The sequence below is a fragment of the Hemitrygon akajei genome, chromosome 14 (assembly GCF_048418815.1).
Source record: "Hemitrygon akajei chromosome 14, sHemAka1.3, whole genome shotgun sequence".
Taxonomy (NCBI): domain Eukaryota; kingdom Metazoa; phylum Chordata; class Chondrichthyes; order Myliobatiformes; family Dasyatidae; genus Hemitrygon; species Hemitrygon akajei.
In genome coordinates, this window is record NC_133137.1 from 9,491,463 (window position 1) to 9,510,574 (window position 19,112).

The 19,112-nt window shown below is 37.7% G+C and overlaps 1 protein-coding gene across 5 annotated transcripts in view; it reads left to right on the top strand.

Moving 5' to 3' along the window:
• taok3a (TAO kinase 3a) overlaps nucleotides 1-19,112 on the top strand; it is a 111,296-nt gene that overhangs the window by 65,306 nt on the left and 26,878 nt on the right. For 4 of the 5 annotated variants that reach the window (XM_073065452.1, XM_073065453.1, XM_073065451.1 and 1 more), the window contains exons 13-14: nucleotides 876-1,079; nucleotides 14,552-14,689. In XM_073065452.1, coding sequence (XP_072921553.1) covers nucleotides 876-1,079; nucleotides 14,552-14,689 — 342 coding nt within the window. The remainder of the gene's footprint in view (nucleotides 1-875; nucleotides 1,080-14,551; nucleotides 14,690-19,112) is intronic. The other variant, XM_073065455.1, reaches the window with a different exon arrangement.

A 19,112-nucleotide genomic window follows, 5' to 3' on the forward strand; every position in this document is an offset into this window, starting at 1 on the left:
GAAATGGATTGCTTTTGTGCATAAGTTATCAATTTTTTTTGAAGAAGGTCATTTCAGGGAAGAATAGCTTGTCTTAATTCATTAAAAATCAAATTAGGTTCATTTGAAAATCCTTTTTTTAACATGTTTGCAGGGCAATTATGCATGAGAATAAAAAAAATCTTGAAAATCCACCATCTACCCCTTTCTCACCACCATTGGCAAATGGAGGGTTAATGTGAAAGGGAGGTGTTTCTTTAACTACAGTGTGGTTTACTCTAGAACAAGGTAGTAGGTAAAGGGATCAGTGGAGAAAAATATCCCCACTCGAGAGCAATAGCACTCTTATTTAAAAGCTATCTAATAGCTGATGGATCCTAACTTACCAGGCTTCAAAAAGAGACAAGTAGAGTTATTCTGAATATTTTTAAAAAACATTGTTATAGGTGTCATGGGCCAAATGGCCATCGGTGTATACTGTAAATTCTTGTGCTGTAAATTCTTAATCTGTTATTTCATCCTCTAATGATAGTGCTAGACTTAAAATTCTTGACACTGGGCTTCCTCTTCTTCGACCTCCTGCCACTTCTAAGTTGCAACCAACTAATGATCCTGACTTTGCACTTGCCTCATTTGCAGTCCTCTAACATTTAAGATTGCCTACTGCCCATGATTATTTTGAATGGCTATTATTTACATTCCATCTTCCTGCTGGGATTTAGTTATCTGGTCTCACTAAATAACCCCATTACTTTATATTATTATTATTGCTGTTATTATTGTTTTAGCTCTGTACAAAGTAAAATAAGAAAATACTTGCTGCATGTAATTTCCAGATGCATGACTGTACTAGTGCATGTTGGCCTTCACTAACATTGCTTTCCTCTATCTTACAGGACAGTGAGCATGGTGCAGGCCTAGGTAGTAAAGTAGACAGCCTGGGAAGTAATCAGTCCATTCCCAGTATGTCAATCAGCACAGGGAGCCAGAATAGCAGTGTTAACAGTCTGCATGAAGTCTTTGATGATAGCTCAGAGATCGCCATGATGCATGATGGCGATAACACCATGCAATCCAATGTTTCCGTCATCCACAGAAAGGTAGGTAGCATCATTGTGTTTGAAATGTTGTCTCTGAACGTGCGTGTATACAGACACACACATGCACACGAACACACTCAAAATTGCTGCTAGATCTCTCCAAAAACTATGCCTTAAAGGTCAAGTTCCAAGAAAACTTAGAATACAATAATTAGTTCAGAAAAAAATAGTCTGTTGATTAAACATGAGGTGAAATTCCACTATTTAACTTTTCTCTGGTGAGCAATGAATTTTCACAGAAGGAGGTGTAACGGATGTTTACTTTCCAGGGCCTGAGAGACTTATTGCTAACCTCAAGCTTTTTAGCACAGTAGCACAACATGGGAGCTAATGGTAGAGTAACAATTAGTGTGTCACCATTATGCTCAGAGTGTCGGAGTTCAAACCTGGCTGATCTCTATCAGGAGTTTGTACATCCTCCCCGTAGAATGCGTGGGCTTCCTCTGAGTACTTTGGTTTCCTCCCACAATCCAAAGATGTACTGGTTGTTAAGTTAATTGGTCATTGTAAATTGCTAGGGTTAAATCATGAGTTGCATTGGTCTGCTTTAAACCACACAACATTGGCTACACACACAAAATGCTGGTGGAACGCAGCAGGCCAGGTAGCTTCTATAGGAAGAAGTACAGTCGTCATTTCGGTAAGATGTGTATTTAATATATATATATATATATATAATATATATAGGGATGGGGTAAGAAGGGGAGGAGGGGCATTAATGGAAGTTAGAGAAATCAATGTTCATGCCATCAGGTTGGAGGCTACCCTGACAGAATATCAGGTGTTGTTCCTCCAACCTGACTGTGGCTTCATCTCAACAGTAGAGGAGGCCATGGATTGATATATGGGAATGGGACGTGGAATTAAAATGTGTGGCCATTAGGAGATCCTGCTTCCTCTGGCAGACAGAGCGTATTGGCTAAGTTATTTACACTATTGTGACTGAGTTCAAAGAAGCTTGCAGACCAAACTGATTTTGTCACTCGGCACATCAAACATGGTCACAGATATAGTTGATCAATCAGTAGTTGGAATATTTGTATACTCAGAGGGTCAAACTTCACAGCATTAGTTTTGGGTACCTGAGTTCCCTATCCCCTGAAGCTTTTAAACCATCTGTAGTGTAGCAGTTAGTGCAATACTATTACAGCTCGTGGCATTAGAGTTCAGTTCTGGTGCCATCTGCAAGGAGTTTGTACGTCCTCCCTGTGTTTCCTCCGGGTGCTCTGGTTTCCTCCCACAGTCCACAGACAGTTAATAGGTTAATTGGTCATTGTAAATTGTGCTGTGATTAGGCTAGGGTTAAATAGGTGGGTTACACACACAAAATGCTGGAGAAACTCGGCAGGTTAGGCAGCATCTATGGAAATGAATAAACAGTCGGCATTTCGGGCTGCGACCCTTAAGGACGGGAAAGGAAGGGGGAAAGACACCAGAATAAAAAGTGGAAGGTGGGGGGGCGTGTAGAAGGACTAGCTAGAAGGTGATAGGTGAAGCCAGGTGGATGAGAAGGTAAAGGACTGGAGAAGAAAGAATCTGATAGGAGAGGAGAGTGGAGCATGGGAGAAAGGGAAGAAGGATGGGTACTGGGGAGGTGACAGGCAGGTGAGGAGAAAGAGTTAAGCAGCCAGAGTGAGGAGTAGAAGGGGAGGTGGGGGAAGGGGAAATACTGGAGGGAGAAATCCATGTTCATGCCATCATTTGGAGGCTACCTAGGTGGAATATGAAGTGCTGCTCCTTCACCCTGAGAGTGGCAAAAGAGTTGGCCATGGATTGACATGTTGGAACAAGAACGGGGATAGGAATTAAAATGGTTGGCCATTGTGAAATTCCACTTTTGGCGAATGGAGTGGAGCTGCTCAACACGTCAGTCCCTGAAATTTACTTTGGGTTTCATCAGGTTTGCATAGGGAATATCGGATGCCTTAGATGATCCCAGCAGATTCACAGGTGAAATGTTGCTTCACCTGGAGGAACTTTTTGGGGCCCTGATAGAGGTAAGAGAGGAGGTGAATGGGCAGGTGTAGCATTTCAGTTGCTTGCATGGATATGTGCGAGGAGGGAGATTAGTGGGGAGGGACAAATGGACAAGAGAATCACAGAGGGAGCAATCCTTGCAGAGAAGGTAAAGATGTGTTTGATGGTAGACAGTGAATTTTAAGAGCAAGGTGGAAGTAGAGGCAAAGTTGTTGAAATTGATGAGATCAGCATGGGTACATGAAACAGCACCAATGCAGTCGTCAATGTAGCAGAGGAAGAGTTGGGGACAGGTGGTTTGCTGGGTGGCACGGTTCATTGGGCTGGAGGGACCTGTTTTTATGTAATAACTAAATTCTTTTGTCCCAACAAGAACAAAAACATCACCTGCAGATAATGTTAACTAGTCACAAAATAGTATAGATGTTAGAAATGCATTGGGGATTGAGAGGAATTTGAGGCTCGATGGTCTATTCTTTTAGTTCAAGACAATTGCATCTGTGTTTGGAAATTCTTTGTAGTTTATACATCTTTTGTAATTTGGAAATCTTTTATAAATCAGAAATCCTCAAAGTTCAAAGTAAATTTATTATCAAAGTACATGTTTGTCATCATATACTACGCTGAGATTTTTTTTGTGGGGCGTATTCAGTAAATCCAAGAAACATAATAGAATCAGTTAAAGACTGTGCCCAACAGAACGGACATACAATCAATATGCAAAAGACACCAAACACTGCAAATTCAAAAGAAAAATAATCATAATAATCGAAAATAGGAGATGAAGAGTCCTTGAAAGCCCGTAGATTGTGGTGGGCTCAGTATGCAGTGGAACAGTTCGGTGATGGGGCGAGTGAAGTTATCCTCCCTGGTTCAAGAGCCTGATAGTTGAAGGGTAGTAACTAAGGGTAGTGGTGGGGTCCTGAGGCTTGAGATTTAAATGTGTGTTAAGAATTATTTGTCTAAATTTAAACGTGTATCATTAAAAATAAAATAAACCATGTTTAAACTACTATGTTAGCTGGAAATAATGTCCTCCTTGGGAGTGGAAATCCACCACTTAAATAGTGGGTATTGGCAGCTAGACCTCGCTGCAGAGACTAGACAGGGAAGTAAGCTAGTCTTACAAGAGTAGGTGGATACCGTATAACCTTCTTTTAGTGAGGGTATCCATAGATACTTACATTGAATGGGGTTAAAATCTCCTTTTGAGTTCAGGGTGAACCCAGGAGGTTGATTCCAAGCATCCACTGAAAGTTTAGCAGGACAACTAGAAAGTGCTGGGCTGGTGAACAAAATGGAAGAACTCCAACAGGAAATCTTCCTCTGGATATTTAAAAACCCGGAGATGATAGTTTCTAGTTAAATATTAGAGCAAAGAAAATGTCACCAAAAAGGCTGAAATTTTAGCAATCTTTTACACGGATCCAAACTCGAATTTGACACACTCAACCTTCTATGCCCCTATATCAGGCCATACCATTAGATCAATTAACCATAATTTTGGTTCCACAAATTTAAGTTCCTTGCAATGCTTATAAAAATTAGGATGTTTCATGTAGTTCAGAGTGTAGAAAATGTGTTTAAAAAGGTGTTTTTATGCATTGAGAATCTAACTACTGTATTCCAATATGACTAGTGAGATTTCAATAATGTTTAAGTCAATTCATTTGTTTAACCAAGAGATGTTAAATGCTTAATATTGTGTTAAGCTAATTTTAGCTGTATTTTTCAAACCACTCTATCTTTTTCTGAACTGTGGAGTCATGGAGAAGGGCAAGGTCGAAAATGATTGCTTTTGGTCTGTACTTATTCTGGAGAGGATCATGGAAGCTAGCAAGTTCATGGAAGAGAGCAGTGTTCTGAAAATTGCCATAGAGGTGGTCTTAGTGGTCTGGTAGTGCAAAAATGTGGATGTATCTCCAGAACTTTAGCAGAGATGTTTGTGCTTTTCTAAACCACGGGTGAGGTACTGGCAGGTGGCTTATATGCCTTTTTTTAAAGTAGGTCTGCAAGGACAAACCAGAGAGCTATATGCTAGTGAACCTAACATCAATAGTACAGTGACTACAGGAGAGGAGTGTGAGAAATGCAGCTTGTCTCCATTTAGAAAGGCATTGACTGAATGGGAAGACTTAAAATGGCTTTTTGTGTGAGGGAAAATTTGAACTCATCAATTTGTTTTTTTGAAGAGGTGACCAAGAAGAATTTTGAGGGCAGAGCAGTGAATGCTGTCCATAGCGACTTCAGCAAAGCTATTGACAGGGTCCTGCATGGTAATCTGGTCCAAAAGATTTGATCCAGGGTGGACCAGCCAACTGCAGACAAAATTGGCTTTCTGGTAGGAGGCATTGTGTCATAAGGTAAGGTTAGTTTTAAGATTGGAGATCCAGTGGTGTGCTGCAGGCATCAGTGTTAGGTCCCCTATTTATCATGTATTGGATGAGAATATTGATGGAATGGTTTAGAAAGTTTACTAAATTTGTCAGAGTTCGTGGAAATGTGGACAGTGGGAAAAAAATTGTCTCAGGTTGGCAGTGTTTAACTCTTGATACATAAAAACATGATGCATTTTAATCAAGTTAAACTGATTAAATAGAGCATATACAGTAAAAGTGTATTATTAAGTGCAGGCTTTAAAGATCTTAACTTTTTTTACACAGTTTATTATCCAGAATGACTTAAATTATTGCTTTATTACTGACTAATATGTGTTAACAACAGTAATTAATTTTACAGACCCCACAAAACATTCATGCTACATTGTCAGCCAGCCATGGTCTTAGATGCGAGCCCTTGGACCACACCAGTGCTCCCACTACCCCAATTCCCCACCTCTCTTCTCTTTAAAAACCCAAGTTAATTATGAAGTGTGTGAGAGTATGCCGAAATTTATTGAACGGTGCTTTGACTGCCTGTGTTCTGTGACATATAAAATAAAGCAAAGAGAAATGTATAGAGTGAAGGTCCAACCTCAGATTTCAAATCTCAACATCTTTGATTGTTAATAAGGCAAGAGTTTGATTTTTGTCTTTTTTTTATTGTCCCCAAGATACAGTGGGGGGGAAAAAATCTTGGTTTTGCATGCCATTCATTAGATCATTCAATAACATCAATAGAAAAAGAATTTTATTTCATTGGCTCAGTAGACCATTCAGAGTTTAAAGTTCAATGTAAATTTGTTATCAAAGTACAAACCTGACATTCACTTTCTTGCAGGCATACTCAATAAATCCAATAATGATAATAGAATCAATGAAAGACCACACCAACAGGGCAGACGATTAGTGTACAAAAGACAATAAATGGTGCAAATACAAAAAAGAAGGGAAAAATGTATAATAACAATAAATAAGCAATAAATATCAAGAACATGAGATATGTAAGTAAGCCCTTGAAAGAGAGTCCATAGGTTGTGGGAACAGTTCAGTGATGGGGCAAGTGAAGTTATCCCCTCTGGTTCAAGAGCCAGATAATAAAATTAGGTTGTTCTTTGCATTGAGTTCACTAAACCTTTTATGATTTAAGCCTTGGCGGCCTGGTGAACGCTGTTGTTTTGACATGACCACAGAATCCAAATCAGGATATAACTCTTGATTTAATCAGTGCTCTAAAATTACTGGTACTATGAATATGCAAGATCTATCTTCTCCATTCATAGATTATTACAGAAAATTTCACTGGCTTAATGGATACTGCGCCACAACATTTTGGAGCAAAGCAAGAATTATATTATTCACTGATCTTGCAGCTTTATAATATTTTACATTTCCTCTCATGCAGAGTTCCATATCCAACTTGACTGGCCAGGAGATCCAGACTAATATATTTAAATCAGTATTGGCTACTTTTTATTCCTTTAAACTTCAGCTGTTTTGCTTCATTTTATGAATTTGTTCATTGAAGCAGTTTACATTACCATGTCATGAATTAGCAGTGTTTCAAATTCTGCTACCAATTTAAGAAATGATTTTACAACTTGTTTGGCCAAGATCTCAATTTTAATTCTGAATGTTTTGGCTTTAAGTCATATTTTTTTATCGAAGGAATAGTAAAATTATTTTCACTGGAGACATTAAGCCAAAGCTCTCTGCCTTCTATGATAAAGACAGCACGGAGACCTGCTGCACACATGGCTTTGTGCATGGTAGGTCATATCTAACCAATAGAGTTTTTTGAGAAAGTTACCAAGAATGTTAATGAAAGATGTTGTCTGCATGGGCTTTAGCAAGGCCTTTGGCAAGGTCCCACATGGGAGGATGGTCAAGAAAGTTCAGTCACATGGTATTCATGATGAAGTGGTAAATTGGATTCAACATTGGCTTTGTGGGAGAAGCCAGAGTGCTAGTATCTGGTTGCCTTTCTGACTGGAGGCCTGTGACTGGTGGTGTATAGCAGGGATCTGTGCTGGGTCCATTGTTTGTCACCTATATCAATGATCTAGAGATAATATGATAAACTGGATCAGCAAATTTGCAGATTACACCAAGATTGGGGGTGGAGTGGACAGCGAGAAAAGCTATCAAAGCTTGCAGATGGATCTGGACTAGCTGGGAAGAATAGGCTGAAAAGGGCAGATGGAATTTAATGCAGAGAAGTGCGAGGTGTTACACTTTGGGAGAACCAACCAGGGTAGGACTTTTACTGTGAATGGTAGGGTACTGAAGAGTGCAGTAGAACAGAGGGATCTGAGAATACAAATCCATAATTCCTTGAAAGTGATGTCACAAATAGGTTGTAAAGAGAGTTTTTGACCGGCCTTCATAAATCAAAGTATTGAGTATTGGGATGTTATGTTGAACTTTTATATGATATTGTTAACACCTAATTTGGAGTATTGTGTGCAGTTTTGGTCACCTACCTACAGGAAGAATATCAATAAGATTGAAAAAGTACAGAGAAAATTTACGAGGCCTGGAATTATAGGGAAAGATTGAATAGGTCAGGATTTTAATTCCCTGGAACACAGGAGAAAGAGGAGGAGATTTGATACAGGTGTATAAAATTATGAGGGGAATAGATAAGGTAAATGCAAGTGGGTGTTTTCTACTGAGGTTGGGTGGAACAAGAATTGGAGATCATTGGTTGAGAAGTTTTGGTAACTACGTGGATTGGAGGGGTATGGAGGGCTATGGTCCAGGTATAGGTCGAACAAACAAGGCAGATTAATAGCTTGGCATGGACTAGATGGGCAAAGGGCTGTTTCTGTGCTGTAGTGGGCAATGATGCTATGACTCCTAATTCCAGAGATCTTCAAAGAAAAACAGGAGTGTTACTCTCCAGTGAGCTGGCCAGAATTTATTCCCAACTAATGTTTCCTAATCAGATTCTTTGGCCATTATAACATTGCAGTGGTGGGAGTTTGCTGTTGACCAATTAGCTGCTGAAGCTCCATTACTGTGCCCCTCCACTTGACTTGGGTCTCCTGTTTGTCACTGGCTCTCTCATACACTTTACTTCTGGTGATACTTTTACCAATCCCTGTGTTTTCCTGTCTCTTTACAAATTTGGTTACAAGCCAGTACTTATAAGTTCTTCATTCAGATCAAAATTATTACTTTTTTGATACCACGTTGTTTACATTAAAATGACAGATTTAGCCTGTTCTTTCTTATTTGTATATATGTCTGTGGAACAGTTAAGTATCTAGTTAAATGGCTTGTCGAGTCACATTGGAAATATGCAAGTGGGCTTACAATGTACTTGTGTGTTCTGAATGTATTGATTAAATTTGAAAGATTGAATCTTCAGTACACCACAAAGTCGTTGTGGAAGATGTATTTCTTTGGTGCCATCACATATGAAACCATTCTGATGGGATTCTGATTCCAACCAGATCTATCATAAGTGCTGGATTTTAAAATAATTATATATGGTATTCATATTGCTTGAAAAATAATACCAACATAATTAATGTTGCTTATCATTTGAAATGCTAATTATATTGAATAATATATAAATTAAAAAAAAAGAATCTGTCCATTAATACCATTCAACACACGTGGCTCCATAATGCTGCTTTATATTTCTCCACTAGATTTTCAAACTTGAATGATGTACCACTATTCATTGGTGGGTAATGGTAAAGTTAAAAGAGATTTTCTAGGGTTTTTATTCATTTTTACAACTTAGAATGGAAAATCAGTAAGAAGGGTTGTGACTGTAAAAAAAAAGTCTCTGACGTTTGTCACACATCTGCTTAAAAACTCTTGTCCAAAAGACGATAAACTTGCACGTTTGCTGTCATTTCAATGCAATTAAGTCATGGGATAAACTACTGTTGAAGGAAATGGAACTGGTAGAATCATCAAGGCAAAACCTGTGGATGTGATGCACTTAGATTTTCAGAAAACCTTTGATAAAGTCCCACCGAAAAGGTTATGGTGTAAGATTAAAGCACTTGGCTTTGTTTCTAATAGTAGGGTATCACAGCAATTGCTGCTTGGTCTTCGCATTTTATAAGTGACTTGGATAAGGGCACAAGATGTAGTAATTTGAAGTTTGTTAACAACACTAAACTCTGGGGTTGGAGTTGTGAGAATGATGCAAACATTGCTGGAGGCAGCTTAGACAGATTAAGGGAGGGTCAGAACTTTGGCAGATTCAGTACAACTTGGATAATCATATCCATTTCAGTTGAAAAAATATGAATAGTGCCTTCTTATTTCATTTGTGATAGATCACAAGTATTGATGAACAAAAGGAATTGTGTATTCTAGTACAACAGTCACAGAGCGAGCAAGCAGTTAAGAAAACACATTGTGTGTTGTCCTTGATAGCAAAAGGATTTTAGTACATCAAAGATATTTTCTTTTATTAAAGTGTCTTGGTTGACATACATGTGGAGTACTGAGTGCAATTTTGATTTTGTTGTGTTTAACTAAAAAAGCAGTTACCTGCTGGAGAGGAATGCACAGAAGATTCACTGGACTGTTTTCCTGTGAGAACAAGAGTGCCACATGGGGAGCAATTGGTTGACTACTTTTGTATTCACTTGATTTTAGAAGCTTGAGAAAGGATCTTGAAGGGCCAGAGCAGCTCTTTCTTGTGGTAGCCAAAAGAAAGATTCACAGGCTCAAGACTTTGTGCTTGATTAAGACATTTTAAATTAAATGAGATCAGGGAAAAAAAGACTAAGTGACGGAATTGTGGAATTCTTTACCATAGAGGGGTGAAGAGACTAAGTTGTTGCATTTGAAAAGGAGACCATAAGACATTGGAGGGCTGGCTGATGGTGTAGTGGCGTCAGCACTGGACTTCGAGGCGGATGGTCCTGTGTTCGAATTCGACTGGGTCCCAACCTGGGAAGCAATAGTATCTGCGTGGAAGGAAGACCTGGCAAACTACTTTCATACCTTCCCACAAAAAACCTATGGAGACAACTATACTATCCGTAGGGTGGGAAGAAACAACAATAACAACAACAACAAATAGGAGCAGAATTAGGTCATTCAGCTCATTAAGTCTGCCCCCACCATTTCTTCATGGTTGATTTATTATCTCCATCAACCCCATTCTCCTGCCTTCTCCCCATAACCTTTGCCATCCTCATTAATCAACCTCCACCATAAGTATGCCCAATGACCTGGCCAGCACAACCATCTGTGGCAATGAATTCCACAGATTCACCACCATCCTGCCAATGAAATTTTTTCTCTTTTCTGTTCTAAGTGGATGTCCCTCTCTTCTGAGGCTGGGCTCTCTGATCCTCGATTTCTCCACTATAGGAAACATCCTCTCCATATCCATTCTGTCTAAACTTTTCAATATTTGATAGGTTTCAATGAGATTCCCCCACCCCTCCCCCGTTCTTCTAAACTCCAATGAGTACAGGTCTGGAGCTATCAAATGCTCCTCATTTGTTAACTCTTTCATTCCTGGAATAATTCTCGAGAACCTTCTCTGGACCCTCTCCAATGCCAGCACATCTTTTCTTAAATGAGGGTCCCAAAACTGCTCACAAAGCTCCAAGTGTGATTTGACCAATATCATATAAAGCCTTGCTTTTGTATTCTAGTCCTCTCGAAATGAATGCTAACACTGCATGTGCGTTCCTTACCACTGACTCAAAATACAAGTTAACCCTTACGGAATTCTGCATGAGGACTCCCAAGTCCCTTTGCACCTCTGATCTTTATTTTTTTCTCATTTAGAAAATAGTCCACACTTTTATTCCTTCTTTGTCCATGCACTTACCTCCACTGCCACTTCTTTGCCCACTCCCCCCTCCCCCCAGTCTGTGAGGTCCTTGTGCAGGCACCCTGCTTCCTAAACCTATTTTTGTATCATCCACAAACTTGGCCACAAAGCTATCATTTGCCATTATTAACATATAACGTGAAAAGAAGTGATCCCAATGTTGACCTCTACAGCACACCTCTTGTCACCGGTAGCCATCCAGTAAAGGCCCCCTTTATTCCCAGAGTTTGCCTCCTGCCAGTCAGCCAATCTTCTATTGATGTTAGTTTCTTTCCTGTAATACCATGGGCTCGTATCTTGCTAAGCAGCCTCATATGTGGCACTTTGACAAAGGCCTTCTGAAAATCCAAATAAACCACATCCACTGACTCCTTTGTCTATCCTTATTTCTTCAAAGAATTCCAACATACTTGGCAGGTAAAATTTTCCCTTCAGCAAAGGAGATGGATAAATTTCTTGGTGCTTCCGGAGATACAGAAAGAGTAGGAATATGTCAGCCATGATCACATTGAATGGCAAAACAGGTTTTATGACCAAGTAGCTTACTCCTGGTTCTATTTTTCTATGCATTATGTTTCCTGCAATAATTCCATATTTGATTTTTTGTATTGTCAAAAAGAAATTAACAATCTGTCTCATATGCGCAGCCCTCTGGGGTAAAAAAAAAATTCCAAAGATTTGTCTTTTAGGTGATTTTTTTAAAAAATCATCATTGTCTTGAATGTCTAATTCCTTGCTTTAATACTCTAACCTTTGGTTCAAAATATCCCAGCCAAAAGTATCAATATCCCTGCATTTACTTATTTCCTAATAGGCATGTTTAGGCTAAAACAGAACACTCTGCAGGTCAAGTACCACCAACCAGGAGAGAAAGTAAATGAAATCAGGGAAAGAAAGTCTCCAATTTAGGACAAGGACACTTCATCAGAACTGATGAGGTGAGAAAAGGCAAGCATGGTTTTGGTTGTAGGGAGGGGAAGTTGAAGAGGGCAGAAGAAATGTTCATAATAGCATGCAGACTAAAGTCATAAAGGTAATTATTTTTCAAAAACATGGCGATTCAAACAATTGAAATAGGAAAGAATACCCATATTTCTATGGAATTATTTCAAAAAATGGGGTTACCTGAAATTGTTTAACTTATTATTCTGTCTTGAAGGATGCATTGTTTTTAGTCAGAAGATGAAGTGTCATTGCTTGAGCTATGCTGGGCTTTGTTGGAACAATGTAAAATGCTGAAGGCAGATTAGGAAGGAAAATTAAAGTGACAGGTGACTGAAAGCTCAGAGTTGTCTTATCACTCTCTAAGCATTTTATCAGCTCCAATGAGATCACTTCTCATTCTTCTAGGCTATTCAGCCTAATGCCAAACCCACAGTCTCAGGAATCAATCCAGTAAGCTTTTGCTGTACATCTTAGTTGCAGGTGCAGTGGATTCCAGTTAATTTGGGCATATCAGGACCAGGACATTTTGGCCCAATTAGGCAGCTACCCCAAAAAGCAAAAGGTTCATGGAAATAGTTAAAAAGGTGTTTTTTTAAAAAAAAGATGAGCTATTGTTTAACTGAGTAACAAATTGTGTTTTTAATGAAATACAGAGCAAATTAGAACGCTATCAATATTCTACAGTACTATAATACTGTGTATTCTGAATTCATCCAGTTAATACTGCCATGTTCTTTTGATTGACTGTAAATGAGCAAAATTAGCACAGTGGAGATAATGGACTGCCTTCCTACAATGTTATCCTTCAAATCTTCATTTTCATTGTAACATTTAAGGTGATTGCTGATACCTTCAAATTCTTTATAATTCCTAACTTGTTGAAGTAATGAAATCATTTTATTTTCTCTGCTGGCAATTTCTGGTATCTCCAAGTCTGAATGCTTGAAACTGCAGTGGACAATACAATTCTGCATTGTCTTGCTGCTTATTTCTCACCAACTGTCAGTGACAGAAATCACTGCTTTTTGAACACAAGTGCACAAAACTGATGTTAACTTAAAAACAGCTTGCTGTAATCAAGGCAGAGTGTCAAACGGCCACATAAGTGCATGCTTCTCACATTGGTTAGAAACTGTTCAGCAACGGTTTCTTGCCTCAATTAAGCGGCACAATGTCCCAAATAAACAAAGGGAATCACGGCTATTTTCTCAGTTAGTTTTTGTTCTTAAAAAGCCGTCCTGAATAAGAGGCTGTCCCAATTAACCAATGACCCAATTAACCAAAATCCACTGTATATTCATCCCTAAAGTACGGAGAGTACACTTGTGTACATTATTCCGGATGTCTCAGTGGGGCCCTGGACGATTGGAGCAAGACATATGTACTCTTGCACTTATTTCCTCTTGTAGTGAAGGCCAAGGGACAATTTGTCTTCTGGTGTTGTAACTGCAAGCTGACTTTTAAGTAATTCACTGTGTTGGATCTGTATAAAAATATAAAATAAGCTCAAAGACAGTACTCTTCCATTTCTGCTTTGTACTTTTACATGAAACATATATGAAAATTTGAATGCTTTGAATTTTAAAAAAGTATAATTTTACATTGTCATAAATCTGGTGTAAAATTGAATATCATTTTTGCCATTTTCTCCTGAAAGCGTGCATAGTTCAAGTTTATATTGGGTTTGGAAATGTTTACTTTGTAGCAGAAAGCTTGTGATTTAAAATCATTTTGTTACTGATATTTTTTACATCACCAGATTTCTAGATCTATTATTTTTAATATGGATCCAATCACTATATTTTGTATTAGAAAGATGAATATCTCGCGAGATGTGATGAGAATTATTTTATTTCTCAATGTCGGCATCATTGACTTTGCAAAATTTTAAAATTGAGAAGTTATTTGGGGGAAAATTACAACAAAAGTGCCTGCATGATTATTTCATAATTGCTGTGTGATATGTTTCCAGATGCAAAAAAATCTGTTCACAAATCTATAATTTATCATGCTTACATTGCTTATTTATATGCTGATTGTAAAATGACAAAAAAAGATGAAAAATGAATAGAAATCTATGCAAAATGTTTTGCCTGAATAATCAGCTTGAATGTGATGCAAAAGGATTTTGCTGCTGAAGGGCTGCCAGTGATTCAGGAAGCATCCCACAACTGATCAGCTGACTCCTCTCCTGCAATGTGTTGGTTATTCATCTCACTGCTCAGCTGCAGTGACTGGTACAGCTAACTATGCATTTCGTTTGGTGCTCGCAAAAGAAGCAGAGGTATAACAAAGATATCCAGCAGGGAAAACACACGGTTTGACGTCGGATTTGTTTTATCCCATTTCAGCAGGACCATGTATTCATAAGGGATGAAGCAGGCCAGAAAGACTCACGGCCTGATCTGCGGCCTACACCGTCTCTCCATAGTCGGGCCTCTCTTCTCAAGAACCGAGAGCATTTTGCAACAATTAGAACAGCATCTCTGGTAAGCAATATGAAACAAAGGGTTTTTGTATGTTTCTTTTTTTCTCTCTGCAGTGACTGCTTATGCTAGTTAATCACCTTAATCTTTTAAGTCCAAGCATTATTTCTTCCCCCCAATCACTAATTGTAAGCTAATTGTCCTGTATTAACCGTTTATACTCAAGGTTTGTGTAGCTTTTGTCTTTATTTGAATGTTTTAGAAAGGTTAAGTAAATGAAGCATAGCTTTAGCATTTAAAATACTCGGACTTTTTTTAAAAAGGATTTATGGTTGCAGAGACTTGATCTCCAATGGGTAATCTGTTGAAGCACTGAGATGGCTTGCTCTCAGTGTAGCAAATGTCAGTCTAAAAGCAAGTATGCAGTCTTGCATTGTGCATTTCACATTTTGTGTGCAGGCTGAAGGAAGGCAACATAATAATTAACTTGCAAAATGTTTTATATCAGGGCCTGCTTAAGTATTTAGATCATGAGTAGGTAATTATTGAAGTAAAATACTTCTGCAGTGTAAGATCTATTAATTAAAATCTATGTTACCTTAATATATGTCTGGAACATTATTAGGATGTACAAATCAGTTACAAATACAACTTGAATTCAAATTGATTAATTTTCCTTTGAAGTAAATGGCACTGTTCATTTAAAAATCATCAATTACAAGTCCAGAGAACCAAAATATATTAATACATAAGATAAGCCATCATGATTCTTATTATAAATGTTCTAATTTAATGCTAAATATGGAAGTTAAAAGGTCCAACCAAGGCATTATATTCCGGCTTGTGTCTGATTCTGTATAAAACAGTTTTACTTGTTTCATGGAATGATGGTTTAATCGATTTCCAAATGGGATATCAATGACTTTACCTGTTTCAGGCATATTTAATTGCTCTTTATGCATGTCACTGCTGAGGAAACCATTAAATGTAATTTTGATTTTGGCTATGTTACTGCATTAAAGGATTTGTGTGTGAGTATGTGTGTATGTGAATATGTAGGTACCTTCAGTTTGATGAAGTAGTTTTATCAATGTGAAATAATTTGGTCTCTTGACAAGGGGTCATTGTCCTCTAATATTGGAAAATCATGACATGCACAGTAGATGTTAGCTACTGAAAATCTATCACTTCTGTTTAAAAACCTAGCTTTTTAATAGCAGATTAGACATTTATGGATTTTTTTCCAGTCCTGGCTGGAAAGTCGAATAGAACAGCAACCTTATCGCAAAATTAAATTGCTCACCTTTTCTCCCCATTAAAATAAACCAAACTGAGCACCTTGTGCTCAATTTTCCTCTTGTTTCTTGGTGATAAGAGGAAAGTTTTCTTTCATCCTCCCCCATTACACTTTACTACCATAAAGCAACTCAGCTTTTCAACATAACTCATTTTTAACCATCATGTATGATTGCCATTGTTTGCTGTCCGCTTTAAGAAGTTGCCCGCCCATTATTCCAGTGAACACGTGCTTATCTACTTGTTAGGTTAGCTTCAGTAACAATAAATGTGTATTTGACAGTTTCAAATACAGTGTTAGTAAACTTTTATACACATCCAGTTTAACCACAGAATTTGTTACAATATTATTGACCTATTTACTTCTAGAGTTTTTTGTTTCAGATGTTTTTTTTTACTGTACACTGTTTTTCAATATAGAATTTAGAACTGTAGGAAAGAGAGCATTTTGGTTGAGTATCATTTATTTCCTCATTTCTCAAACACATACCACCCTGTTATTTCACTGCATCAAAGGTATATTAAATATCAAGTATTATAGATTGACACATTTGTCCATAATATTTGGCATCAAAGCACTGCATTTTTAACAATCACTTCAGGAGTATTCTTTTTCTGCACTTTCTTAAAATTATGTCCTTCCCACATCTAGCATTGGAATTTTGAGGGAGGCTGCTTTGGATTAATCCGCAATCATCCTGTAAGATGTGATTGGTCTATGAAATATTTCCCTGATGTTTGTCTGATTACAAGCTGTTAAATTTTGTCATCTGAAGAAGATCAGAGTTAATTTTGCATCTAGTCCATGGGTATCCAATATTTCAGATTTGGAGGAGCATATTTGAAGTATGAATACACCGGAGAACAAAACTGCTGCTACCACTCATGCAGGTCTAACTTTATGAATAATACTTCCATATTGGAGAACTGTGGTACCTTTGGAGGCCGTTCTTAACTAGAAGAATGAGACTTCATTTCAGCATTTGTTAAACGGTTGTACCCTACTTGTACCAGCAAGTCAAAGGGTTGAACCATCCTGTTTCATGAATTGCCCATCAACCTATCAATTTTACTATCTCTCAGTGAACCCCATAGTAAAGCCTTACTGCAAACATAGCAATCTGCTTTCTGAAAGCACCCTCATCCAACATTCCCTTCTTTGTGCCATCTCAGCAGTAAATCTTTATTGTGGCACAGTAACGTCGTGGGTAGCACAACGCTTTACAATACTAGCGACCCAGATTCAATTCCCACCATTACCTGTAAGGGGATTGTACATTCTCCCCATAGTGTGTGGGTTTCTTCCGGATGTTCTAGTTTCCTCACACACTCCAAAGACCTACCAGTTGGTTAATTGGATATTGAAAATTGTCCTGTGATTATGCTAGTATTAAATTGTGGGATTGCTGGGCAGCACAGCTTGAGCTATTCCATGCTGTATCTCAAATTAAAAAAACAAAAAAATGTGGGAGATCATTAAGCAAATTCCTATCGCTGGGCAATTTGTGACTTGTGAGCAGCAGAATACTGAGGATTCCCATTGAGAGGGTTAGTTATTCCAAGTATGAGTTAATGAATATTCACATTCATGCAATGTGTTTAAAATTAGTTTTTTAGATAAAACTTCTCAATCAATCATCTATAATTTTTTAATATTTTTATAACCTTTGTTGCAAATTGATGGTCCTTGGCACTGACTGCAAAGAAATCTGCCCTAAATAAATTTTCCATCCAAAGTGTAGGCTTCCCTTTTCCTGATGAAGGTTTCGAGCAGGCATCAGTGCACAGAAATCATGATGTCATTGTGCTAGCTGAGCACCCAATCAGATTGAGGAATTTTTACAGGCAGCAGTGCATGAATAAAAGAGGATAACATAGCTATCGTTCGATCATTTTACCAAATGGAACATATATGATGTACAGTAGAACCTGAAAAATCACATTTTAAAACTGAAATATATAGAAACAGTTAATTGGTACACTGCTTACATTATATTTTTAGGTACCAAGTGTTTGCTAAGCAGGGAAAACAGCTCAGTATGCCATCTTACATGTCACATAGCAGCAAATAGTATTTTTAGAGTTATTTTGTTGTGTAATCAGTTAAGAAATTCCTTTTTTGACATTTTATTTGATTCTGTTTTAGAAGGCTAGCAAATGGTGCAACCTGGAAAGGAGCACCCTATCACTGATTAGTAGCTTATGTATTTTGATATTGAACTGTGTCAATGCACAAATCATGAAAACTAACGCTCATTCTATCAACAGTGGGCATTAATATTTGTGTTATTATTACTTTGCACAATTTAAGCCTTTAATTTCACTTCATACTCAAACTCTCCTGCTTTACTTTTTCCTTTCAAGTTTTGCTGAAAAGAGAAGTATCTAATTTGCATGCAGCCTTTTGTGGTTAAAATTAAAACTGTAGTGGAAGCATTCTAGCAAAAATTATAATTCCATAGCTTTAAAGAACATCTAGGGTATTCAATAACTTTTTCAATTCCGTTGTAGGTACATTTGTTTTATTATCTAATTTAGGCTGCATGAAAATAAAACTGATTGATTTAATTGCAAAGTTTAGGACCAGTGGAAAAGTTCACTATGTGTGATTATATAAAATAGATGTAGGAACAGTTGTTGGCATGGGTAGTTGGGGAAGGATTTACACCATCCAGTGGACTAAGATTTTTAATTGATGGGAAATAAATCTTATTCATTTTTTTTTTGGTGTGGATGATGCAAATTAGAGTGGAATTCTGATTTCCTCTTCTGAGGAAACCACGTGGTGAAACCATTTCACCCTGGAATTGGGAAATGCCAAAACCAGGTATTATCAATCTATGGTATCAATCTTTTGTTCTAATTTCATTGGGATACTAGTTCCTCGTTGTAGCTTGAAACTTGAATTCCTAAGCATGCTTAAGTTGTCATTTTATCTGTTCAAGATATTAGAATGAATGATCTTCTAACTTGGGAGAAAATACCAGTATTCAGCACTCATTGCATTGAAATCTATGAATTTGAACCCATGAACTGTTTCAGAATTGGGACTTTGGTTCTCCATATAAATGTACATAACTTAGCTTAAGAAAATGGCAGAATCACCTCCAACCAAATTTTAGATGTTTATTTGTCTAAAGGGCAAATTAATCAGACAGTGGGGAAGAGTATTGAATGAAATTTAAGTGGT